General features: G+C 40.1%; 1 protein-coding gene across 6 annotated transcripts; it reads left to right on the forward strand.

Annotated features, from left to right (window-relative positions):
* The first annotated feature begins 8 nt into the window (after nt 1-8).
* Nucleotides 9-26,397, forward strand: mypn (myopalladin). 6 transcript variants are annotated; one of them, XM_028007691.1, is made up of 23 exons: nt 9-203; nt 1,122-1,202; nt 1,298-1,747; nt 2,928-3,506; nt 7,790-7,965; nt 8,043-8,094; nt 8,937-9,300; nt 10,080-10,154; nt 10,547-10,688; nt 11,400-11,423; nt 11,694-11,810; nt 12,308-12,920; nt 15,264-16,187; nt 16,742-16,874; nt 18,620-18,697; nt 20,269-20,490; nt 20,566-20,715; nt 22,197-22,276; nt 23,496-23,622; nt 23,705-23,912; nt 24,412-24,577; nt 25,682-25,815; nt 25,901-26,396. In XM_028007691.1, exons 2-23 carry the CDS (start codon nt 1,150-1,152, stop codon nt 26,077-26,079), a joined length of 5,046 nt encoding a protein of 1,681 aa, XP_027863492.1. In that variant the 5' UTR covers nt 9-203; nt 1,122-1,149; the 3' UTR covers nt 26,080-26,396. The 6 variants fall into 6 exon arrangements, with proteins under 6 accessions (XP_027863492.1, XP_027863493.1, XP_027863496.1 ...); XM_028007692.1 differs by having other exon boundaries at nt 1,301-1,747; XM_028007695.1 differs by lacking the exon at nt 18,620-18,697 and having other exon boundaries at nt 25,901-26,397.
* The last annotated feature ends 212 nt before the right edge of the window (nt 26,398-26,609 follow it).

Consider the following 26,609-nt stretch of genomic DNA (forward strand, 5'->3'; position numbering starts at 1 on the left):
GCCGCCGCGCTGTCAAATGCTGCCACTTTCTCCGCTGGTCGCGGCTCCTCCGCTGCTGATTTTCCTCTGAACTCCGAGCCGGTGGCGGTGTGAGGGAGAGCAGCTGCCTGAATCCGGGACTTCTCCAGGTGGCCGGAAGACTGGGACCCCCCTCCAGCAGCAGCAGCACAGGTGGTCAGAGACCAGCTGGGTCTATTCTGAAGGTAAACCCGACCCGCCCCCATTTTGTTTGGCCTCTCTCTCTTTGTGCCGGTGGCTTATCTATCCTCAGAAACAAGCTTGGCTCTATTTCTGTAATGAAACGGGACGGGTGTTATCGTCCTCTGCAGCGTCCTGATAATTACACTTCTGTTGTTGTAACTCAATAAATCCTGGTTGGAGCTGATCAGAATCAGCCACAAACAGATAAAATATTTTTTGTGTTGATTTTCTGCTTGTAAACTGACCCCCCCAGACCAACTTTGCTATTATTAGATGTGACGCGCCTGTTTGCAAAGTATTAATGCTCACAACAGCTGCAGCCTGTTGGAAAGGCATCGCTCCTCCTCCTTAATTTGCGCTTCTTTTTTTTGTCAGCAGCATTTGCGAGCTTTTTTTCCACGTCTGTTTTCGGTAACCTGCATCATACCTGAAGAGGAAAATCCGTTCTCAGTGAAAACGTCATCCAGGTGTTAGTGCGAGGTGGACAGAGAGAACCGATCCGGGGTCAGGAACCCGATTCCCCCTGCGGAGGAGCAGGAGGCCTGAGGAAGGCCGCAATCCGGCTAAAATAAAATAGTATTTTCACTACACGCCTTCATTTCAGGAGTAATGCGAATTACAAGATTATTGTGTGGTCATTGTACTTTAACTATTTAATATTTATGTTTCAACCACAAGCTTTGATGGGTTTTTTTAGGGCATTTTATGCGAAAAACCAACACATTGCGTGGCGTATAATTGAGGGAAAAGAAAATGACTAATTAGGACTGCAACTAACAATTAATCGAATAACAAATGCAACATTCTACATATTCGAATCATTTTATACAATATCAGAAATTTATTATTATTATTATTTATTTATTTTTGTTATTTTGTTAGTTTTGTTTGTTAGTATGGATAACTTTGCTTGTTCCCAGTCTGCTGGATCTGATCAATCCGAACAGGATGGAAATGATCAAAACAAATGGGATTAAAAAAGGAGTCAATGTGGGAGAACTGTAAGGAAATGTTTGAACCTTTTTTATAATACCCTCCGTTTTCGTGCCTATGAACCCATTTATTAGCGTTTGGAACTGATGTGTGGCCATTTCAGCAGCATGGAGGACGACCCGGAGCAGCCTCCGTCTCTCTCCCAGCTGCTGAGGGTGAGCTACGAGGCCCGAGCCCAGCACCGCCACGACGAGACGAGCCGCTCCGACGCTCCGTCCTCCCGCCTCCAGATTTACGGCTCTCTGAAAGCCAAAGGCGACGAAACCGTGGGCCACAACGACGCCCAGTTCCCAGACCTGTCAGCCTTCCTCAGCCAGGAGGAGCTGGATAAGAGTGTGAACTTGGCCTGCCAGGCCATCGGACACGAGACCCGAGACGAGAAAGGCGACGTAAAGGCCGCCGTGACGTCAGGAACCGCCGCCATAAGTGACGCCACCAACCACCTCTCCCAAAACACAATTTCTTTATCCGCCGTTGCTCCGGTGTCAAACCACTTACCTGCGTCTTCATCCGCCAGGTTCACACCTGACAGGAAGACGCACAGCAGGCAGAGGTGGGTACAGTAGTCCGGTTAGAGTAGCATATTTTTACTCAAGGTAAAGTAGACAGTAGCCGTCCACTGCACCGTTACGCTGCAAAAACAATCTTACCGAGTATTTTTCTGCAGTTTCTAGTGCAAAAATCTTATCACACTTGAAATAAGAGAAAACTAACTTTAAAGTATCTTTCCAGCAAGATGTAGGAGCTTATTGTAAGTAAATAATTTCTTAATATTGATGAAAAAGTTGTAGTTCCACTAGCAGATTGACTATCAATTTGCCCTGCGCCGTTCTCTAGCAACGCCAGCCAAGCCCAACCCGTTACCTAGCAACCCAGTTCTAGTTCCACTGGAAGATTATTTCACTTCCAACGTGGTAAAAATGTTTTGTTATAAGTGAAGTAATCTACCAATAGAAGTAGTACTTTTCATCAACATCAGGGAATTAGTTATTTAAAACAAGCTCCTATATCTTGCTGATAAGTTACTTTTAAGTTAGTTTTGTAATAATTCAGGTGTACTAAGATATTTGCGCTAGAAACTAGACCAACAATACTTCGTAAGATTTGGTGTTTTTGCATTGTGGTAAAAGGTCTACTCAAGTACTGAATAATTGATCAAATGATCAATTATTTAATATTTAAAAATAACGTAATCAGACAGAACAAAATGACTTTGGAAAGTTTTGTATTTTAAGAACCAAAATGACAATAATTCATATAAGTAACAAAAAATAATAAATCAGGCCAATAAATTTTTTCCAAGTCAGTTTCTTTCAATAACTTATGAGACTTTAACAAAGGCTGGAATTGTGTCTGTTTATGGTGAATTTCTGGTTAAAACATGTTTGCTTTTCATTCAGTGGGTAGAAAATCCAGCAATTTTTACTCAAATCAGAGTAGAGATACTTCATAATGAAATTGTTCAAGTAAAAGTAAAAAGTAAAGCATAGTAAAAATACTCCTAACAGCACATTCTTTCAAAAAAGTTACTAAAGAAAACATAATTGAGTAAATGTAACTAGAAACTACCCAACTCTGCTCTGGTTACCTAGCAACAACTTGCTTTGTCACAAGCAGATTCAAGTTCCCCCAACTCCGGTTACCGAGCCAAAATAGTAAAAATACTCTGAAAAATTAAAGAAGTAAATGTAATTGAGTAAATGTAACTAGTTGCTACCCAATTCTGGCAACAGGCAAGACAACATGACGAGGGACAGTGTGGACGCCAGCGAAGGACTCAACGACACCAACAGTCTGGCAAAAAGCTCCCCGTACGGTCCGGAGACCCAGTCCAAGAAGGAGTTCCTCAACAAGGCGGCGGACTTCATTGAGGAACTGTCTTCCCTCTTCAAGGCCAACAGCTCCAAGCGGGTCCGACCGAGAGCTTGCAAGGCCCACCGGACCAGGATCCAGAGCAAAACCCAAATGGACGATGCAGTTTACCCCATCAGCCCTGACAACAGGGAGCGCGCTGCCATGCCTGTGGAGGGGGAGCAGGAAACACCCGGCCCGGCGGCGGCCCGGCAGGACCCGGGGAGCGGGCGATTGGAGTTTCAGGACTGCACGGTTCCTAAAGAGGAGCAGTTTGACTGCGTTTCTCAGGAAACGGAGGATCTGGACGAAAGCCTGGCGCCGAAAGAGAGTCCGAATCACATGGAGCCGGCGTGTGAACCTCCACATTTCATCCTGAAGCTGAAGAGCAGGGAGGTTCCTGAAGGCACCAAGGTCCAGCTGGACTGCATCGTGAGGGGACATCCTGTCCCTGAAGTCCGGTAAGAAAAAATAAACTGCTTAAAGGGGCAGCATTATGTGTTTTCCAGGTGTATAGTGCCATATTATATCATACTTAAGTAACTGTTATCATCAATTGTTATATATCAAATATGACTTAAAAGAAATTTGACATTGCAATTTAACCCCTTAAAATTGGGCCTCTGTCTCTTTAAAAACTCCTGCTGTTTCTGAAACTCTGCCTTTAGGAAATCATCACAACATGGCTCCTCTATTAACCCTTTCACCAGGGTTGCTCTGAGAAGTAGCTCCTATCATGAGTGCAGTTCCACGTGTTTGCTAATTGCTGCTGGCTAGTCTGAAGGAGCTACGGGAGGAGCTGCGCCTTGAAGGCGGGTCTAGGTCCTTCCAGGCATTTTGCTCAGCTGAATGGTTGCCATGGAGATTAAAGGATTTCTCAAACATGTATGAAAGAATCAAATCAACAATCCAGCAACACAAAGAACCCAGAAAGTATTATATATTTATAGATATATTTTGAACAAACTATGGCCCTGATGTAGCTCCATATTACTCAGCTTTATGTAACTTGTCAAGTCTCCCATCAAAGAGAGAAACTGAGAATGTTTTACTGACACTTTCAGAATCACGTGAAGAGTTGACACACATATCTTCCTTTGGTAGCTATCAAATAATCACTGAACGGATTAGGAGTTCGGAAGGAAGATGCTGTTTGTTCCTGGGCCATCCTGACAGAAGTGACATGTGATGATGGCCAGCAGCTGGTCCTGGTTCTGAATGGTGTGTGTGTGTGTGTGTTGAATGGAGTAAATTGTGAAAGCAATCAGTCAGAGTTGTCCACAGATCGCTCCTCTGTACAACTAATCATCAGAATGCGCTAACATGTGATGTTATTTCTCACGCTGCATTCAGCTGGTTTCCCGTCTGTGCCGGTGTTGTTGGGTTTCCTCCCAGAGCAGCTGAGCTGTCGGACTATAGGGGGCATGGGCTTGTTGGTCCTCCTGAACATTGTTGAGCCTCTTAACTTATACGTGTCCGTGGAGAATGTAGCTGCCGGCCATTTTTAGACCGGACTGGCAACGCGAGCTGCACTCCTGTCTGATAATGGACCGGCTCGGCTCTTGATGGAACTGTGAGGCGCTCGGTGAGATTACTTGAATAGTTTTTGCTCAGATGATGCATTTATGAGTTTGTGTTGACATTCAGGTGACCTCTGTTTCACAGTTAGCTCATTTTGTTGTGGTTCATGGTGAAAGTTGTGACGTTGTAGGGCAGCATCTAGTGATTAATTGTGTAAAAAAAAATAAAATTACACATTCTGCAGAGTTTTCATTTAATTTTTATACATCAATCAAAATGTATTTTTTGTACACTTTTGGCTTAATTACGGCTATGACTATGTTGTTTTTTCACCAAATAAATAATTGCTTACTAAATTAGTTAAGTACAATTATTTCAATAATCGATTAATCGTGATTAATCGTTTCAGCTCTGCACCAAAGCGTTTTTATGCATTTAAAATACATTCAAAGATGCAAATATCCATGTTTAAATAATAAAGTAAACATTTTATTGCCTAAAATGCAACAACATGGCATTCTTTAAGTGAATTTGTGATTATTTGAAGCAAAGGATTCATCTGCAGCTAATCAAATACTTCAAACATTAACATGTGAAAAGCTCTGCCCTTTCTCCTCGACTTAACATTGATACAATGTTTGGCTGATCTGTTGTTTATGTTTTGAATTAAGCAGTTAATAGTAATTAAAGGATTTTTATTTTTGAACCAGGTGAACCTAAAACTGCCACTTGAAGTCCTATAGGTAGAAAATATTGACAGAAAAAAAAGTATTTTCTTAAACTTAAATGAAAAAATTTGGCATTTTTTGTACAGTTTTGGCTTAAATACCTCTCTGAGTGTGTTATTCTTTCAACATTTTGCCTTTTTATATACTCCAGTTAACAAATAATCAATTTGAGTAATTGATTAATCATGATTAATCATGGTTAATCCGATTAAAGGTTTCAGTCCTAGTTGGCTGCTTTTGCCGTTTTAGCTGTGAGTTGTCTCACTTCAAGGAGCCGACGTCATTGTAAAGTGCTGTACTGTCTGTCCACATTCTGCATTGTGTGTACTCTGAGTCTATGTTTAGTGTCGTACGTAAGGTCAGTGAGTCGGAGAGGAAACCTCCTCTCTGGTTCTGATCTCAGGAGGGAAAATAGCCCAGCAGGTGCAGCGAGGCCGGGTCTTCGCCTTCATGGGCCAACCGCCTCCTCCTCTGCTACTCATGCTTTCAATTTAGCCCCTTACTCATCAGAAGCGGCTCCGCTCGGACCCCACAGCTGTTGTTTTGGGATTGAAATCCCGCGTGTGTGGCTTTTTCTCTTCCTGCTACCACAGAACCGTAAAAGCTTAGATCACTGTCCGGTTTTTTGCGCGCAGACAGGTTTATTGCTGAGCGATGACACCATCATACGCTTCTTGTTTGGCCATTGGTTGGATTTTATGGAGTATCAAGGCCTCATCCTCTGAAAATAGACGCCTGCTGACGTAGAGGTATGTTGCTGCTCCGGACGGAGGAGTTTGATGTTAACAGCTATAGATTTACAATTAAAATGTGGCTTTATGCCACATTATGTCAAATGTGGGATAAAGTACGTCAATATTTCTCCTTCTCTTTCAAATTTCACTTGGTTTACCGGTGCTGGTGATGCACCGGTGTTGCAGTAAAAAAGATGCGACTTGCTCATGAAAATCTTTAACTGTTGGCCAGCTGATGGGAATCAGACCAGAAACAGTTAAATGGGAGCAAAAAAAGACACAACAACCACCAACATCTTATTTGACACACAAAACTGTAAATAAAATGTGTGTTATGTTTGTTTTCAGCCCACATTAGTTATAGCTCCAAGTCATTTGGTGCATCCCCACCAGTTTTCCACAAATTCAGAAATCCGACCCTTTTTACCTCTGCGAAATAGTTTAATCTCAGTCCGGTTGGGTGGAGACACGTCAGTATTGTCACTGATTCTCAGTTAGTTTTATATCTGGATCATGAGGTGCCATTTGTAAAGTTACACAGTCAAAATGTAGCAGCAATAATTTGGATTATTTACCCTGTCATAAGAGAAGACATTTGTATTTACATATTTATAAATGCCACAGTTTCGAACTAATTATTTAGTTAACAAACTATCAAGCTACAAACACAAATTTAGTAAACATTTTTAGTTTGAAGCAAAAATATTTAGTATAGCTAAATATATTTAGCAATGTTAAATTTAGCCAAGCTAGATATTTAGCCCCAAAGTAAATGCTTAGCTAACTAAATATTTCATTTGTAAATTAAATACTTAGCTTGTTTAGATTGCTAACTGTTTACTTTGAATCTAAATATTTAGTTAGCAAGTTAAATATGTAGTTCACAAACTAAATATTTGGCTGGGCTAAATCTTTTTTTTCATAACATATCTAATCTATTTTAATTGATTTTATTTCTGTCTTTCTTTTCTTAAAAAGAAGTAACTGATGAGAAATATTTTCATAAAGTAGATTTTCAGTCTCTCCATTGTGACTTGTACGGCAAGGCATTAGGGTCAATTTAGTGTAATTCTTGCTTATTTACAAGAATACAGTCACAACAAAGATGCAGTTTTACCAGAGAATCATCTTAAAATTATAAGAAAAAACATTGAAAAAAAATCTTGGATAATTAATTTAGTTTTTTGTGTTGAAGTTCTTGTTAAATTACTACTTCATTCTTCTAATATTAAGACTTTATTCTCGTATTACTATGCCGAGAATAGTCATAGCAATACGACTGACATTTTCACTTTATTTAAAAAAAAAAGAAATATATTTAAAACACGAATATTTAATTGTAGATTTGACCTGAATTTAAAGTACAAATAAATGCAACATGTAAAACATGGTTCTCAAACAAGATGGCCGCCTTCAGTGCTGACATCACTCTGAACTATGAAAACCCAAGGAGTGTATTGGTGGGGGTTGGGGGGAATAGATTTTTCTAAAAGTTAATCTTCAAAAACCAAAAAGGAATAATTAATGAAAATCTGTTTATTGCCCAACCCTGCCTGAAGCCTCCACAGAGCAGATTAAATTACACAAACCGTTTTTTCTTAGAAGTATCAGAGTAAAAGTGTCCAAATGCAAAATTGTGCCACACTTTTCAGATTTGTAATCTTAAAACAGTTTCTGAATAAGTTACTTTCCTGTACTGTGGTGAGATCCTCAGATGAACGAATAAAAACGGTGGTGGTTTACTTCCGTTTTCACTTCCAGGTGGTTCTGCGAGGGAAAAGAGCTGGAAAACAGCCCTGACATTCAGATCATCACCAGCGGCGAGCTTCACTCTCTGGTCATAGCAGAGGCCTTTGAGGAAGACACCGGCCGATATTCCTGCTTCGCTTCCAACGTCTACGGGACGGACTCTACGTCGGCTGAGATCTATGTTGAAGGTGAGGCTCGCGTTTATTTAAAGCATCAGATAATCACCTCTTCAGAGCTTTATTCACACGCCTGTCTCATCCTTCAGGTGCTTCCTCTTCAGACTCTGAGGCTGAACAGCGATTTGATCATGTAGCCCAGTGAGTTTTACTGTCATGACATCAATCTGGTCAGAAATTTACCTTCTGATAACTAAATATTTTTTATTTTATCAATTTATTTATTTAGCTGCCATTTTTTATCCATTAATCATTATTCGTATTACAGCAGGGATGTAAACATGTTTGAGTTTACTGGGAGCAGTGATGGTTATAAAGTCTAACAGTTGGTTTATTAGATTAAAATTAGTTTCAATCGATTAGACTTTCTTTCAGTGTTGTAGTTTGGCCGCCATCCAGCAGAGGACGCTGCTGGTCATCCTCCAGCGGAGCCAGTTGATGCAAGATGGCGGCCGAACCAGAACGGGAAAGAGAAACGGTCCGAACAGAATCCGCTGTGGGGTGAAAGAAAATCACTTAATGTGGCTCTGTTCTGAAATAGAAACACTCGACAAACTCCTTAAGTTTCACTTTAATAGCTTTTTATTCATCTCTACCAAATATTACCGATGTGCTACGAAGGTTAATAACGTGAGAAAAACACAATTTATTCAGTAAATATTTAATACTGCTGACACAAAATAATAATTTAATGATGTTTTTGTTAAATTTAGCTTGTTATGACAAATTTAACGCTTTATGTTACAGAAAGACTCTCGATACAAGAGAAAACTCAAGTTTTTAAGAGAATGGCAGCTTGTCAATTAATAAATCAACCACCCTTTATATTAACTCTTTAGTGGATAAATTGAATCTCTAAGTAGTTTCCAAAAGTGAGACCGAAAGTTTTCAATAAAAATACATTTCTGCATGAAATTCCTGCTTTTAACAACCAAATCTGCATAATCCCATTCCTCTTCTTCCGTTTTTGTTTGTTTTTTAAGGTTGCAGCGGAAACCAAAGTCATCTCCATCTTTCCCTCAGTTGTCAAACCAAACTCGGCCTGTGAAGGAGGACGACTCGGCATCGTCTCCGCTCGCAGCAGCCGCAGTGGAACCGGAGGAGGATTTGACCCAAACTGCTCCAGAAGCTCCTCTACCCGTCCGGACATCTGCCACCATACTGCAAGTCCCAGAGCTCGCCAGAGTGACCCTGGTTCCTCCTGCTGAGGAGGAGCAAAGAGTGCTACCTGTGCAGGTGTTTCCCACTTCAGCAGAACTAACAGAAACTGAAAACGCATCAACATTGGCTTTAAATCCAGCCGGGTCGTCCATACTGTCCACTGCAGAACAAACGCCGCAACTTCAGGTAAACAAGCTGCAAGGTTTCCATCTGCAGCCTCATTTTTATCCAAAATATTACAACCCACATGTCTTCCTGTGAAGTTTTCCAAAACAGGAAGCAAAAAATGGGATTATTGTTGCTCTGGAACTGAGTTCATTTCTAAAAATGTATCAGTTCAAATCCAGCAGCATTTCTCTTTTGGCATTTTTAAATGTTTGTTTGGATCTTCAGCAGAGGAGGGCAGAGTTCCCAAAAATGTACTGAAGAAAGAGTAGCACTACTTCCACATATTTTTACTCAACTAAAAGTAAAAAGTAATTACTTAAGTAAGAGAAAAACAGTATTTGGTGAAAAAGTACTGAGTAACTGAGCAAAGCATTAATCATGTTTAAAAGTTACATTGTCAGACACACCAAAATATTGGTAATTTTGGTATTTTAAACACCAAAATGAAAATAATTAATATAAATAACAAAAGGTTGGAGCATTTTTTTCCAAGTCAGTTTCTTTCAATTAAAAACTTATAAAACTTTAATAAAAATTGCAGGTGTGTGTCTGTGCCTGGTGAAATTTAGGTTAAAACGTGTTTCTTTTACATTCAGTGGGTAGAAAATCCAGAAACGTTTACTAAAATAAGAGTAGAGATACTTTATAATAAAATTACTCAAGTAAAAGTAAAAAGTGCAGCATAGTAAAAATACTCCTAAAAGTTTTTTTGTTTTTTTTTTAAAGTTATTTGAGTAAATGTAATTGAGTAAATGTCCGTAGTTACTACCCGGCTCTGGTTCTGTGTTTTCCTGCAGACTCCAACCTTCAGCCAGCACTACTCAGAAGAAAGAAGCGGGCCGCCCGTCATGGCCGCCCCGGTGTTCACGGAGGTAGAAACCAGAAGTTTACATACGCTGAATTAAGACACAAACATTTATTTTCTTTCTGTCTGGAGTAAAATCAGACCAAACTTCTCTTGTTTTGGGTCAGTTTGAATCACCAAAATTATTTCTGTTTGCTAAATAACATAAAAGTTTGTGAGAAGATTTTTAGATATTTATTTTTTTGCTAATTTCTTTCAATCCAGAAGTTTACATACATCTCATCAGTATCACTTGGGTCAAACCTGTTGGGTTTCCTGCTGCAGCATTTAGCCAATAGACATAACTTTGGTAATTCTGCCATTATGAGAAAAAAATGATTGTGTCCATTTATTGTGTGTATGTAAATATGTGGTTCCAGCTGTGTTTATGTATCCCTCTGTTTCCTGTTTTGTGAAAAGAGCCTACAGGAGCTGAGTGCGTCAGAAGGCCAGCTGGTGGTGCTGGAGTGCCGGGTGAAAGGAGTCCCGGCTCCGCGGGTCGACTGGTTCAGAGACGGAAAACTCATAGAGGACTCCCCTGATTTCAGGATCCTACAGAAAAGTAAAATCTGCCGCCTGTGTTTTCATATCCGTCTGAATAAACGTGTAGAAGAAGAAAAAGTGGAGGCCTTTAAGAGCAGTTTGTTCTTTATTTAATGTGATTTTCAGATGTAGATGGGATATGGATGACTTACAAAAGGTTTTTACAAGAAAAAAGACTGAAAAGTGTGGCATGCATATTTGTTTTAATGAGTTTCTTGTTCTAACGAGACAAGTTTTGTATCTCTTCATGAAGGGAAACTTTCTTGTTGTGATGAGAAGTTTTATAAGTTTTTTGGTTTAATGAGATTTTTATATACCACTCTGATTTTTTACGAGAAAGCTTCCCGTTATATCGAGAACGTTTTCCGTTATAACGCACGTTTCTTATTTAAACGAGTTTCATTACGAGACGAGTTTTATATAATGCTATTTGTTGAAGGGTTTTTGTTATAACTGTGAAGTTTCTTGTTTAAATGAGAATGTTTTGTTATGAAGTTTTATGTCTCGTTATAATGACAAAGTTTCTCTTTATGTAGTGAAATTTGTAACTGGACAAAATGAACTTTTACTTTTACTGCAGCTGGAAAAGGTCAGCAAGTAAACAGATAAAATTAAATGAGATCTGTGTTCAATTTAAATGTATTTCTCAAACAAAAATCATCATGAATTTGTTAAAAAAGCTTTTTATAGATCAGTTTGTGACTAAAGTTGGTTTCTGTTCTTGTTTCAGAGCCCAGATCTCCAGCAGAACCAGGTATGAAACTCATTCAGTCTGAAACACATGAGCTTCACCAGAGCAGCGTTTAGATGAGCTGCAGTGTTTAAAGTCCTCAGCTCTTCTTCTGTACATAAGCCAGAGCTGCGACTTCCACAAACTGGACCTTATAAGGTATCCCCCATCCCGGGCTGACGTGGTCCTCCTGCAGCAGCTGCACACCGACTCCCAGCTGAAGTGATGCGTAGAAAAACACGCTGCTGGGCTGTTTGAAGTGATGCAGGGTTCTTTGTTTTGTTTCTCTTGCAGAGGAAATCTGCACGCTGGTTATAGCTGAGGTTTTTCCAGAGGACTCAGGGATGTTTACTTGCACAGCCAACAACAATTATGGAACCGTATCCAGCTCTGCTGCTCTGAGGGTCAAAGGTAAAACTCCTCTTTCTTTCAACAGAATTAAAAATGTGAGGGGTTCAGGGATAATGATTATTTTAGTAATCGATTAATCTATTTATTATTCTGACAATTAATCGAATAAAAAATTCTGCATATTCTGGAGATTTTTTATTTAACCATTTAAATCTTTTTTACACAATATTAGAAATACATTAAAATGCAAATATACAACTAATTCAATTCCTTTTTAAGTAAGAAAATAAGCATTTTATTTCCTAAATGTATTCCTTTAGAAAATCTGAACCAGGTGAGACAAAGGTGTTTTTATCTTAAATGCACTTATTTATAAGCAGTTTTGGCTAATTTACTGCTCCGACCAAGTGGCCTTTGTAAAAATCTGTATACTCCAATTAACAATTAATTGATTACTAAATTAGTAGACCATTTCAATAATCGATTAATCGTGATTAATCGTTTGAGCCCTATAGTATTTTTGGATGAATTTATACATTGTTCCTGTGTTTTCTCAGCTAACGGCAACAACAGCAGCCATGCGAGGCCTTTCGGCGGATTATTGACAGAGTCCCGCCGAGACCAGGGCTTCACCCCGTCGGCTCCGGCTGTGACCTCCCACCCAGAGGTCACGGTGAGCAGCAGCATCCGCCTCGAGCCGCTGGTTTCCAGCACGTTATGCCTCGACCCATTAAATACCAGCACCCTCCGTCTGGAGCCCTCTGTCCTGAACTTGGACGGCGTCTCGGGGTCCAGTGGTCCACGTGTCGATCTCCAGAACCCCAGGCAGATTTTCTCCAGTCAAAGGCCTTTCACTGTGTCTCCTGCGGCGGCGAATACGCCTGAGCAGAAAGCGTCCAGACCGTCGGATAGACATGCCAAGGCAGCCCCAAACCGGCCAAACGGCGGCAGCAGCGTGGTTCCCCTGCCTGACCCTCCGCCTAACTCCTGCCTGAAAACAGGAACGCTGACAAACCACAGAGACTCCCGAGCCGGCGCTAGAGTCGGCCTGCGCGTCCACTTCAAACTCCCCGAGGATGAGGAGGACGAAGAACAAGGCGACTACGACGAAGACCTCAGTCTGGCATTATCCGGCAAAGAGCCGCCGCCAGTACTGGCCAAGCCCAAACTGTAAGTAGAGCCAGGATGAAGTTATATTGATTAATAAAGCTGATTTATCAATTAATAATTCATTTATAGGCGGCCATTTTCCTAAAAACATCAGTTTTCTCTTGTATCAAGGGGGCTGACCGTCTGTCCATAACATGAAGGGCTACATTTTTTATCAGATAAAATTTTTTTAAAGAAGAACATCATATTTTTACTATTTTTTTGTATCAAAAAGAAAATAAACAGAAAATTGTGGTTTTCTTGGGTTATTAAACATAGACCTAATTATCAAGTCAAAGTTTATGTAGCACATTTACATTTCAGCTGCTTCACAATAATGTCAACATCATAGGCAGATATGACAAAACAAGAAATAAAATTTAAGTTGAATGAAAAAACAAAAATAAAATTGGTAGTAAATTACCAAAAAATATGAATATGAATCCCAACGATTTCCCAAAAACTTGAATCAATTAATAGTAAAATATAGCAAATCAGCAACCTTTTTAAGTTACTAAGGAGATTTTAAAAGAACAAACATGTTAAACTCTTACTTCCCCATAAACAGAGATATTCATACAGAAGTACTGTCTGCTACTCTTGAAGGAAAGTTAAAACTTGCATTAACTCACCACAGCCCTCAAAAACCACCCTGCGTTTTGGCGCCATGTTTTTTTTCATCATGTTGCGATTTTTCTTGTTAAATCCGCCACCTTCATTAATTTAACTTTAATTTAGCACCTCAACAGGTTTAACGTCGTCATGCAGCTCGGCTGGCCGCCATGTTTGTTTTACGTATTAAGGGACTCCCTGCTTCAGGATGACCAGCGGCGCCCTCTGCTGGATGGAAGCCAAACTGCAACACTAAAAGAAGGTCTCAGCGGGCGTTATTAGTTAATCGATATGAACTAAATTTGATCTAATAAACCATTAGTCGACCATTTGTTTGCATTCGTAGCTGAGAGTTGTGTGAGTTATGCAGAGGGACGTGTCAACGCAGCAGAGGAGGCGGCGCGCTTCCTCCTGCTTCCACTGACAGCAGCTGCAAACATTTCAGTTGTTAAACTCAAACATGCAGACGTGAAAATGTGGATCTTCAGGCTTTCCAAAACAAAGGATGGCGTTTTTTATTTGTAAGTTTGCTTCTTTTTGTTTGTATAAATAAATTTGCAGAAACTTGCCTTTTATTGGTTGTTTATTTAAGATTTCAGCTTGAAATTATAGTTCACTGTTTTGCAAAAATGCAATAATTTATGTTAAATAAGCTGTAAGCTGCTAACACTGAAAGGTAAATTTGTTTGGAAAAGAGATGGTGCTGTTTGTGAGCCACTTGTTTTTATTCCATAAAAGGACAGCTCGGTTTTCCTCATGCATGCCCCACTCAGCTTCACTGCATCCACATAAACGCAGCGAGTTCTGCAAAGGTATTCATCCCCCCTCAAGCTTTTTACACATTTTGTCACAAAGTTTACTGTGTCTTACCATTTTTATTAGAAGGAGCAACATTAATTTGCATTTATTTCTTATTCTGACACCTCTAAATCCAGTGAAACCTGTTTAGAAATCTCCTAAACAGTAAACAAAGTCTATCTGTCTATAATTTAAAGAGAAAATTCACATTTGCATGTTTTTGTACTTCCATTTGAGTCTCAACTGCTTTTAAAAACCGTCAAAGCGCTTACAAACAAAACACCCAACTGTTTCTATTGGCAAAAAGTTAATGTTCTCTGGTGTCTGGAAAACGAGCAGTTTCAAAATCCTCCAGATGAAGTCGCATTTGGACACTGTACCGTTACTTAGCAACCACAGCAGAGGCCAGTCCGTTACCTAGCAACCCAAGTGAAACTCGAACATGTTTGTTCAGCTGGTTTTATCGCTTTCTTTTTATTAGCTTCCTTTGTGTTGATATAATATTGTAGTAATACTGCCATCTGCCATTGCTGAAGGAACTTTAAAAATTCATCCAGTCAACGACGGCGTCCATTATTACTTCCATAAACAGTTTGCTTCTGTGTGATGTTTACATTTTTCTTCTGACCATACGGGTCGCTTTGGGGTTGCAAACTGTTAACACAAAGGTCTGTTTGCAGTCACACTTAATTAGTAGCCCTGAACAGCCATGAAAAAAAAAAAATCAGATTTCAGCAAAAAAACTGGAATGGAGAATCAATACCTGCTGTGTGAATGAGTTTTCAACTCAGATGGAAGTTGAAAACAACTTTAAGTCAAACCTTTAGATATTATATATAAAATATATGAAAAAGCACCATGTATTTTTCTGTGCAGGACTTTGTTTTGCTCTCTGTCGGTTTACGTCCCGACAGGTTTAAGACTTGTGTTGCTTGCATTCGTTTCCATCAACAGGGACCCGGCTCAGCTTCAGCTTCTGCACAACCAGGTCCTCCTGGAGCAGCAGCAGGAGAGCGAACCTCAGACCAAACCCCACACCCATCACCGGCCCCACCACCCATTCCAGACCCAGCTCCCCTCTGAGGTCCAAAGTCCCTCTGAGGGTCCTCTGTGGTCTCCCAGAATGCACCGTGAACCTCAGATTCCTCCGCTGAGCGCCACCAAACCTCCAGCTCCTTCGTTCAGCTCCGCCCCAGCCCTCAGCGCTGCCTCCTGGACTCCTCCTGCTGCTCCTCACCTCAACATGTCCCCCCTGGTGACCAGTCCGACCAACACCATCCACGCCTCCCATCTGAACCTTTCCCCCGCAGCTCTGAGCAGAGCCGGACCCAAACCCCAGTTCAGTTCTCCGCCGGCTCCAAAGCTCAGCGCCGCTCCACCAGACTCATCCGTTCTGCAGTTCATGTCCCCGACTCCTCAGCTCCGGAGCACTCACGCCTCCCTGATGAACCTGACCGCCGTGTCCTTCAGCTACACCCGGCCCAAGGAGTTCATCGCCGCTCAGACCCTCTCGCCCATCAGGAGTCCGTCTCCGACAGAATCGCCGGTTCCGCTGCTGCAGGAGCTGGCCGCCGAGCTCAATTCGTCGGCGGCCAGCTCCCCGACCCCACCACCGTTCTCCCCGCCGTTCACGTTCACCCCCACCAGGGTTCTCAAGTCGCCCACCAGTCCTCCGTCCCTGTTGTCGTCTCCCACGTTCCTGAACAGCGGTCTGGGCTTACGGGCCCAGTCGCCGCCGCAGGCGTCCTCCCCAACCTCCAGCAGCTCCTCGCCCAGCCCCATCCAGAACCCGGTGGCCTTCCTGAGCTCCGTCCTGCCGTCACTGAGCCCGAGTCAGCCCACCAACTCCATGGGGCTTCCCAAAGGAGCTCCGTCAGGGTGAGTTCCCTCTACGGCGCAAATGATTAATCGTGATTAATCGATTTTTTAAAATAATCGTCATTGATTCATCATCTAAAAAAAATCTATTTTGTGAAAAAAAAACATATTTAGAGCAGCAATTAATCTAAAATTGTACAAAAATATATTTTGCATTTAAGATAAAAACACATTTGTCTGTAAATATGTTTGAGCCAAAACTTTTAAATCTATTTTTAATGTATAGAAAGGGCTTAAGTGGTTAAATGACAGTGGTCAGAATTGGGTATTCTGACAATTACCCAATTAATTGTCAGAATAATTGAACTTTTAAGTGATTACTAAAATAGCCATCAGTTGCAGCCCTAGATCCTTCTCATAAAAGCTAGCATTGCTACAAGCTAGCGTTGGACTGGTTGCCATGAGCTAGCGCTGCTATGAACAAGTGCTGCTACGAGCTAGTGCTGAACAACATGGCTGAAAAATAGAATCTTGATTTATGTTTTTTTTCATAGAACACGAGAATTTTTTTTAATTTTTACCGCAAACCTTCATTACATCTTCATCCTCTGCAGGGTCAAAAAGAAAACTCCCAAGACTCGCCTGCCGTCAGCTGAAAATATCAGTGAGAGCAAAGAGCTTCTCCTCCAGGACATGGAGAAGACACTTCGGTTAAAAAGCGATGCTCCTCAGTTTGCACATCAGCAGGTACCGTCTGAAATCTGAAATCTTTCTGTGCAAAAAACTGATCAGTTATTTTTAAAGTTTAACTCGGTGTGAAAGAAAACCACAGAACAGAAAACAAATGTTACAACTTATGTTCTCCTCCAAACTTATCAAATAATATAGAAAAAGAGTTAAAGCTGAAACAGCTTTTCATGTAAAACAAACTATTTCTCTACATGGGATTGTTTTACACGTCTCCACCAGGTGTGTGAACAGGTGTAAAAGGATGTTGCATGTATGCATTCTCCCCTCATGTTTGGATAAACATGGATTCAGACTAATTCCCACACCTAATAATCCTCCTCCATATCAAAGTGCTGCAGCCACCATCATCCATGTCATTCACAGAGTAACAACACACAGTTTGCACGCTCAAACCTGCAGCTTGTGTGTGTGGTGGGGTTTTTTCTCAGCTTGTAGGATTAGGCCTGTCACAATAACACATTTTGCTGGATGATAAATTCTCCCTGAAGTTATTGCGGTAAGCGATAATATTTTGGTTTTGAGACTATTTTCAAGTAATAAAATTTTAAGAATTTTAATGAATATTTAACACAGGAACTTGGAGACATTTAAAATATTCATTCTAGCTGAGACCAAAGTAAAAGACTGAAGACTTTTATCATCCAGCTTTTGGTAGAAAGGGAGAAAATGACAAATCATGCAAAGAGAACCTACTGAGCTTGTTTTAATTTATCATGCAGCTAATACAAAGCTCTCATGTGACATCACGCTTCCGTGAACTTTGCCATCTTGGCAAGCGGTTGCTATGGAGTTGCTATGACAACAATAAAAAGGATACAAGCTTAGAGCTAGCTCCCGCCTCGTTCCTGTCTAACTTATAAACAACACAAATTACAACTATTACAACAACTACTCTACCCACCTCTGTGTAGTACTAAGTTACTTACTGTCGTACTTACTGCCGAACTAGCAGAATTAGCTTAGCCTGTATAGCTTGTATCTGCTAGCTTAAGCCTTAGACGGACATGTATGCTACGTGTTTGTTACTACGTACTTACTCTGTCAGGCACCAGAACCTCGTCATTCACATGAAGAGTTCGTACGTTCTTTACAAATCATTTTAAAAGTTGATTGTTCAGGCCTCGAAACTCCACTATGGAGTACGTACTCTTCGTGTTCATTAGCTAGTTAGTCATATTGTAATAGGAAATCGGAGGCAGCTTGTCCACATCGTCTGACATATTTTCCTTCTCCGTCTCATAGGGTCGATCCCAACAGCAGCCATTTTGTTCAAGTACCGTATTTTCCGACGCACTGTTAATGAATGCTCTATTTTCGATCTTTTTTCATACATAAAGCGAAACAAAACAGTCAGATAAGTCAGTCAATAAGTAATACGTCGTATTACTCCGCGACGCTCCAGACTATGGTAGCCGTAATGTAACTAAAACATTTTGACAGAGCACAAAATCGCTCTTATGAGGCGCACTTTCATTTTTTGATAAAATTATAGGATTTTAAGTATGCCTTGTAATCCGGAAAGTACAGGTATCTTTCTCTCACACACACACCTGTATTTTCTTTTCTTTTGTTTTCTCTCGAAGCCATGAGTCCACCATGCTTTTACCTACCAAGATGGCGCTGATCACTTCCGGTTCAGACCTGTGGGAGCTATGTATTGATTTGTTATTGCGACAGGCCTGTGCAGGATGTTTGTACCATTTGTGTGTATTTGGTGTTCATCCATCCCTGTCCTCTCGTAGAAGCTGAGTGTTAAGGGGAAAACAGCGAGCAGACTCCTTGGACCAAACAATGCTGCTACTGTCATTAACTATGATGAGGTACAAGGATCTTCCACGGCTCTGCTTTGCTCCTGGCTGAATGAGTTACCGTCTCAGACCAGAAACTTTCAAAATACGTGCTCATTATTCTGTTCTTTTACAAATAATCATTTTAATTAATATCTCTAATCCAGCATTTAAGCTTCTGTTGACTAATATATAACATGCACGAATAATTCAGTCAAAACTAATTGTGAAAATTCATAAAATTTTCAGCTTCCTATTAAATCTACATCTCAACTTTCCACTTGAAGCTTTGGCAACAATTTTTAGCATAATTATTCTCCCATGAAGTGCTTGAGATCCATACAACTAATTTGTGGTTTTATTTGGGGTCCGAAGGATAAAAAGAAACTGGGCGATTATTTCTGTGTTTTACCCTGAACTGTTTGGTTTTATTGAGCAACAGGTTTTCTACCACCTAAATTAAAGCCAGACTAAGATTTTTTCTTTTTTTTTAAATTATGAGAATAAAATCAGCTTTTATTAGTCGAATAAAGACGTAATATTTCCAGAAGAAAGTTGTAAGAGTACTTGGAAAAAGTTTAATAATAATTTCAAAGTCCTGCTACTGATGATAATCTGATGCTGATGTGTTAAGAGGACTGATACCAAAGTATAATTTCACAAGATTCTTAACTTTCCTCATTTAATTTTTTTGTGAAGGACTTTTCATGAAATTACTACTTAATTTTGATCTTATTTATTCTGTTAAAATTATGAGTTTATTCTTGTATTGTTAGAAGTTATTACGACTTTATCCTGGTAAAATTTTTACATTCTTGTTGTATTATTATTATTTTTTTGGTATATGACTTTTGGTCATATGACTTTATTCTCATATGTTATGACTTTTGCTTGTATTGCTACGACTTTACGCTTGTAAGATAATTTTTTATCTTATAACTTTATTCTCAGAGTGTGAGTTTATCCGGATAATATTATGATTTAATTCTGGCAATATTATGAGTTTATTGTCACATGTTACAACACAGTCTACCAGATTATTACAACTCGACTAGCCTCTTATAACTATGACTTGTTTCTTGTATTAGAACATGTCGTAATATCACGTTTTCTGTGTACGACTTTATTCTCTTATAAAAACTTCATGCTGGTAATATTATGACTTTCTTGTTTTATTACAACTTTTTTCTCCTAATTTTCTCACATTATTATGAATATATTCTCGTAAAATGACCTTTTTGTGGCATGACTTCATTCTCATATGACTTTATTCTTGCAATTTATCTTTTTTTCTTAGCCTGGTCCTGATACTCCGTCGTATTAAACACAGTCAAACTTCTCTGCATGAAAGTTCAAAATTTTTTGTAAAAGCTGCACCAATTTCTAAAACGTAACAGCAAACAGGATTTAATGAATAATAAATTTGTATTAAAGGTACATCTGACTTTACATGAGGACTAAGTTTGTATGCCTGATGATTTATGCACATGGTTTTGCATGTGGCTGCAGTCGTCAGTTTCTCAGGCAGATTTGATGAAAATATGGAAACGTCGCTCTATCCTGACTGCCTGACTACTCGGACGTTGTTGCTTTTCTTTCTGCAGGAGTACAAAGTGTCCAACTTTGAGCAGCGGCTAATGAGTGAAATCGAGTTTCGCTTGGAGCGAACGCCGGTGGAGGAGTCGGACGACGAGGTTCAGCACGACGACATCCCGACCGGGAAATGCATCGCCCCGGTTTTTGACAAGAAGCTGAAGAACTACAAGGCGATGGAAGGCGTTCCCGTCACCTTCACCTGTAAAGTTCTGGGCGTCCCGTCTCCAAAGGTGAAACCCGGCCCGGTTCTGACCGTCTGCCGTCGTTCCCCACACACAGTCGCTCACATCTTTGGTCCTGACCAGGTCTACTGGTTCAAGGACGGCAAGCAGATCCTGAAGAAGAACACCCAGTACCAGAAGCTGAGGGAAGGCGACGGGACGTGCTGCCTGCACATCGAGTCCACCGCCGCTGACGACGACGGAAACTACACCGTCATGGCCGCCAACCCTCAGGTTCAGTTTCATCCTTCCTCTCTTGGCCCGGTCCCAAAACTCGCACTTCCGCCCTGGTGGCCTTCAAATGCGCGTTCATGCTTGGGCTGAAAAGCTTGTGTAAAGGCGTTTCATCTCAGCTGATGTCAATAATTTGTATGTTTTTGCTTTAAATATGTGAAATACTCCCAAACCGGTGAATGACATTTCTGGTTTTACTCACAGTTTTCACTTTATTATGTTTTTTACTTTTAAGCAGTAATGAGGCAAAACCTTAAACTGCTGCTGCGCAAGTTACTCAACAGATTGTTGCTAGGCAACCACATGTGTGTGTATGGGGGTGGGTGGGGGGTGGGGGGGGGTTACTTGAAACTGCTAGTTACCCAGCAAGTTGTTGCTAGGCAACTAGAGAGCAGAGTTGGCTGGTAACTAGGTACAGTTACTTGAGATACTTTCTTGTAAAAATGTACTTGTTTTTGCTACGCTGTACTTTTTAACTTTTAAAATTTTTATAATAAATTATCTCTGCACTTACCATACATGTTTTAACCTAAAATTCACCAGACACAGACACACCTGTAGTTTTTGTTAAAGTTTCATCAGTTTTTTACTGAAAGAAACTGATTTGGAAAAAGTTATTTTGCTTGATTTTGTTATTTTTGGTCGCTTAAATGAAGTATTGTCATTTGATTCATAAAATGCCGAAATTTCCTCTTAACTTTATATTTGGTTCATCTGATGAAGTAAATTTTAAACATTAAATGATTGATAATTTGATTAGTTACTCAGTACTTGAGTAGACTTTTTATCAAATACTTTTTTACTGTTACTTGAGTCATTTCTTGGACGGCTACTTTTTACTTTTATTTGAGTAAAAACATGTTGAAGTAGTTCTACTCTTAGCTGAATATATACATAAACATACCTTTAAGTAGCTGCATGATAGCAGGAGGAATTGCCTTTACGGCTCTGTTAAATTGACTTTTAATTAGTATTTTATGACTAAATCATCATATGATAAAAAGTTTCCATCTTGAAAATATGGCAGTGTTCAGCAAGGAAGCTGTCTGTCGCAAAAAAATCATTTTCCAAAGGTAAAGTATTTAAATAATTTTTGTTTTGCTCTACTGTACGTTTGTGAATATTATCAAATTTTTCTCCATGTTCATGAAGTTATAGGAAACAGCCTGTTTCCTATCTGCTGTAATGGCTGTGGAAAGCTAAAATACGTATACTGTACATTTAAAGTCAATTGCTTGTTGTAGTTGTCGTTTTTAATGCCCAGTTCTGCCATTTTGGAATGAGGCGTACTGTCACAACTCTCTAATTTCTTCATGTTTGTAAGCTGCACACTCGATCCCTTGTGTTCACTTCGACTGAGTGTGCGCTTCGTAGAGGGCTGCAGGGTGTTGAGCGAGTATTGGGAGTATTGGGCCTTTCTATCAACACCGTCCTGCTGGAGGCTCTGGCTGATTTTGGATTTGCTGTTTGGTGATCTCCAGGGACGAATCAGCTGCTCGGGACATTTGATTGTCCAATCTGGACCACCGCGAAGCCGGCTGACGCCTATTCAGTCTCAGAGGTGAGCAGACCTTAGATGGATGTGATCTGACAAACGGAGAGTGAGGAACAAACAGTTACTTCCTGTTCCTGGACTAACATCAGTCTGATTTAGTGGATGTCCAAATCACTTTTAACGGCAGTATTAACGCCATTTTATGTCACAATCAACTGTGTTACCATCACTGTTTATAAAAATCCCATATAGTTCAAATACGATTTAAAAGAAATTTGACATTGTAATTTAACGCCTTGAAATTGGGCCTCTGTCTCTTTAAAAACTCCTGCTCTTTCTGAAACTCCGCCTTCAGGAAGTCATCACCACATTTCTCCTCTATTAACGTTTTTACCAGCGATAACTCAGAAGTAGCTCCTATAATGAGCTCAGCAGGTCCACCAGGTGTTTGCTAATTGCTGCTGGCTAGTCTGAAGGAGCTGAGAGGGGGAGGAGCTCTGCCTTGAGGGCGGAGCTATGTCCATCCGGAAGTTTTGAAAAGCTGAGTGGTTGTCATGGAGATTAAAGGATTTCTCAAACATGTATGAATAAAACAAAGTCTATTTTACATAATACTGCCCCTTCAAACGTTTCACATTAGAATCCTCCGATCAAAGCAGTTCCATAAGTTTAAAAAGCAGGCAGATGCGACCCATAGTCCAAACGGATCAATTCAGATCTTCTTACTGCCTAAAAACATCCAACTTACATTTGTGGATCTAATTCAGATCCGAATGTTTTCAAAGCGTCTGCAGTCTGACCAAGTATGTCACATTTTAGAGAAGACAAGTGTTTTGTTGTTGACTTACCATCCAGAAACCACTTGCTGTATTCTTGATAGTTGTGCAGGAGGTTCTACTTCTGCTTTTCAGAGTTTCATGGTTGTATAATTGCGCATCTGGTTGCAGCCATTTTCATGAGTTTTTACACTTATGATACACTAATTCCTAATGTTGAGTTAGGGTCGTAGCCAGCAGCAGTTTTTTGGGATTTAAAGTGACAAGAGGCCATAAAACAGCTTAAATCAGATTATTTAGAAATGATTTTGTGCATAAAATGTGATGAAAATGTTTTGTGTAGCTCATAGACAAAACATGAGCTACACAAAACATGCTTCCTAACCTGGTCAAGGAAGCATATCAGGTCACCTTTAAAGTAAATGTTGCATACTGTAATTTTGCTGCTGTTTTAACCTGATAAAATGACAGAAATGTTCTGTAACATGCCTTGCTGATGATGATGCCAGGGTTCGCACTCGCATCCAGGAGGTGGAAGGCGAACAAACCCAGGAGCGTTTCTTCCGACCTCACTTCCTCCTGGCTCCCGGAGACATGATGGCTCACGAGGGCCGACTCTGCAGACTCGACTGCAAAGTACGGGCCATTAAAAACACAGAGAACATTAGCGTTTTGTTCTTCTTTTAGCTCCACCTTACTGTTGGTGTGTCATCTCCAGGTCAGTGGGCTCCCCAGCCCTGAGCTGATGTGGCTGGTCAACGGGAGGCCCATCTATCCAGACCTCAACCACAAGATGCTGGTGCGGGAGAATGGCGTCCATTCCCTGGTCATCGACCCGCTGACGCAGAACGACGCGGGAACGTATACGTGTATCGCGAGCAACAAGGCAGGACAGAGCTCCTTCAGCCTGGAGCTGAAAGTCGTTGGTGAGGTGCCACTAAGTTAACATTCATTAGCTGAGTTTCCGTTCACCAGATAATTGGACATTATGAAAATAAATTTACTTAATAAAAGCATGCCAATTAAAAATGTTAAAAAATTATAGACATTTTTGGCACTTCTTGTTTGTATTGAAATTAATTTATTTCGCAAATCTGTAATGAAAACATGTTTTCGCATCGCACGAGTCACATGATCAACAACCGGATGTTACTACTGCCGGAAACGACAAAGAAGATGACAGGAAGTAGGAGGATGATGTTTTTTAATGACTTTTTGCGAGAACTATCTTATTTACATGTGATTTTAATTGCATTTCATATTTAATAGAAACAACGCAATTGCAAAGTTATTATTATTTTCCTATATTAGCGGAATATCGACAGTTTTGCGCACATTTGTAATAGAAACGCAGCATTTTTTTTGCAGCACTTTTTTTTTGTTTTGCCATAAAATAAGTGAAATAAATTTGATCTCTCTGCATAGAGAAAGAAATGAAGCACCCGCCGCAGTTTGTGGAGAAGCTGCAGAACATGGGTATTCCTGAGGGGGCGCCGGTGAGGCTGGAGTGCCGCGTGGCGGGAATGCCGCCTCCGGCCATCTTCTGGAAGAAAGACAATGAAACTATTTCAAAAACGAAGAGCAGAATCAGGTTAGTACCTTTTGTTTTTATTTCTAAGAAAATTATACTAAAATCAGATTTGAATAATTTGTAACATAAAAAAGTGAATGGTTGTGAATTTTTACTGGTGGCAGATTGATGTATACTGGTCAGAATATTATCATTTTGTTACCATGGAGGAATTAATCTAAGGGATATTTTTACCATCTAAACATTACGTTTGTCCTCAAAGTGACTAGAAGTTGAGACGTTTTATACAGTGATCTTAGTCGTTAACTTTACCTATTTTTTTTGTATGTTTAGCATTAGCTTCCAATGTTTTTTTTGTTTCGTAGTTTAGCGTTAACTTATGCTAATTTTTTTATGTGTTTAGTGCTTGCCTCTGTTAATTTTTTAACATTTAGCGGTTCTGTTAGCTTTGATTAATGTTTTGTGTTTAGCTGTGTAGCTTTACTTCCCTCTCGTTTTTACTGTGTTTAGTGTTAGCCTCTGCTAATTGTTTTATGTGTTAAGCGGTTTAGCATTAGCTTCTGATCATTTTTAAAGTGTGCAGTAATTTAGTAGTAGCTTTTGCTAACTGTTTTGTGTGTTTAGCATTAGCTTCCACTAATTTTTAATGTGTTTAGTGTTAGGTATTAGAAGAGCTAACATTATTGTTTAGCAAATTAGTAGTTAGTGGTCTTAGTTATTTAGTTAGCTAGCTAATAATGACTGCTACTATAAGGCAAACATATATCCTCCTTACATCTATGGCAGCCATTTTGAAATATGAAACCTAAAACCAGAAAAATATAAAAGATTTCTGTGGACTAACTGGCCATTTTAGTGCAGAAATTAACTTTCCATGACAACCATGGTGGCCATCTTGAAAAATAAAAGTAAATAGTAAATATGATTTCTTTGAGTCCAATTATGTACGATTTGACACCAAAAATATTAATTTATGATAAATATTGGAAAATTTAGTGCATGGATACATTTAGAATGTATCCATCTTAAATTTTCCAGTGGCTAACTTTTTTGAAAAGATGTAATCTCTGTTAACATCTGTCCCACGTTCTTGTGAAACATTTTGCTGAACTATTAAATTGTCTGCTGGTGGAAATAAGTCTGAACTCTCTGTTATTATTTCAGCATGACGCAGGACTCCACAGGATATGTCTGCCTTCTTATTCATCCAACAACAAAAGATGATGCTGGATGGTACACTGTGTCAGCTAAAAACGATGCTGGAGTTGTATCTTGCACCTGCAGACTTGATATCTATGGTAAATACTCTGCACAGCTGTCAGGTTTCTGAAGATATCCGCTCTGTAACTGTGTAGTAACTCCAGCTTGCTGCTGCGTCTTCAGCACAGTGGCATCAGAGTATCCCAGCACCAATGAGGAAAGCTCCGCGAGCGAGCAGCCGCTACGCCGCTCTGACAGGCCAGGGGTTTGACATTAAGTCGGCCTTTTCCACGTCAGACACCAGCCCCGTCCTGTTCGCCAGCTCGCCTCCGGAGGCCACCCTGGAGAGCGACGAGCTGTGACGGATGCGTCCGCCGTGTTCTGTGACCGCCAGGTCCAAACACGATGAGGCTAACGGGGAAAAACACCAACAGAGCATATTTTGTGTGGTACATTTTTGAAGTGTTGCATTCAGATTACAGCAGCAATCAGCACTGAAAAGCTGCGTTTCCATTACAAATGTGCAGAAAACTTTGTTGATGTTCCGCTAAAGTAAAAAACAACATGATTTTGCGATTGAGGCGTCTCCATTAAAGGGGCAGTATTATGTTTTCCTCTCACATAACGCCATTTTATAGCACAATCAAGTAATCTTCAAGTGTCTTACCTTCAGTTGTTATGCTGAATATATCAAATATAATTCTGAATTTGTAATTTAACGCATTGAAATTGGGCCTCTGTCTCTTTAAAATCTCCTCTTTCTGAAAATTCACCTTCAGGAAGTCATCCCAACATGGCTCCCCTATTAATCCTTTAACAACGTTTAGCAACCCTTCAGCTCCTGCAATGTTCCACCAGGTGTTTGCTAATTACTGCTGGCTAGTCTGAAGGA

Source organism: Xiphophorus couchianus, chromosome 22 (assembly GCF_001444195.1).
Source record: "Xiphophorus couchianus chromosome 22, X_couchianus-1.0, whole genome shotgun sequence".
Lineage (NCBI taxonomy): Eukaryota > Metazoa > Chordata > Actinopteri > Cyprinodontiformes > Poeciliidae > Xiphophorus > Xiphophorus couchianus.

Excerpts from the sequence above, each read along its gene's own strand:
- mypn (XM_028007691.1), top strand. The coding sequence starts at position 1,150 with ATGGAAATGATCAAAACAAATGGGATTAAAAAAGGAGTCAATGTGGGA. Across the intron at positions 8,095-8,936 it reads CGATTTGATCATGTAGCCCA|GTTGCAGCGGAAACCAAAGT; the intron begins GTGAGTTTTACT and ends TTGTTTTTTAAG. Across the intron at positions 23,913-24,411 it reads CCTGGAGCTGAAAGTCGTTG|AGAAAGAAATGAAGCACCCG; the intron begins GTGAGGTGCCAC and ends CTCTCTGCATAG.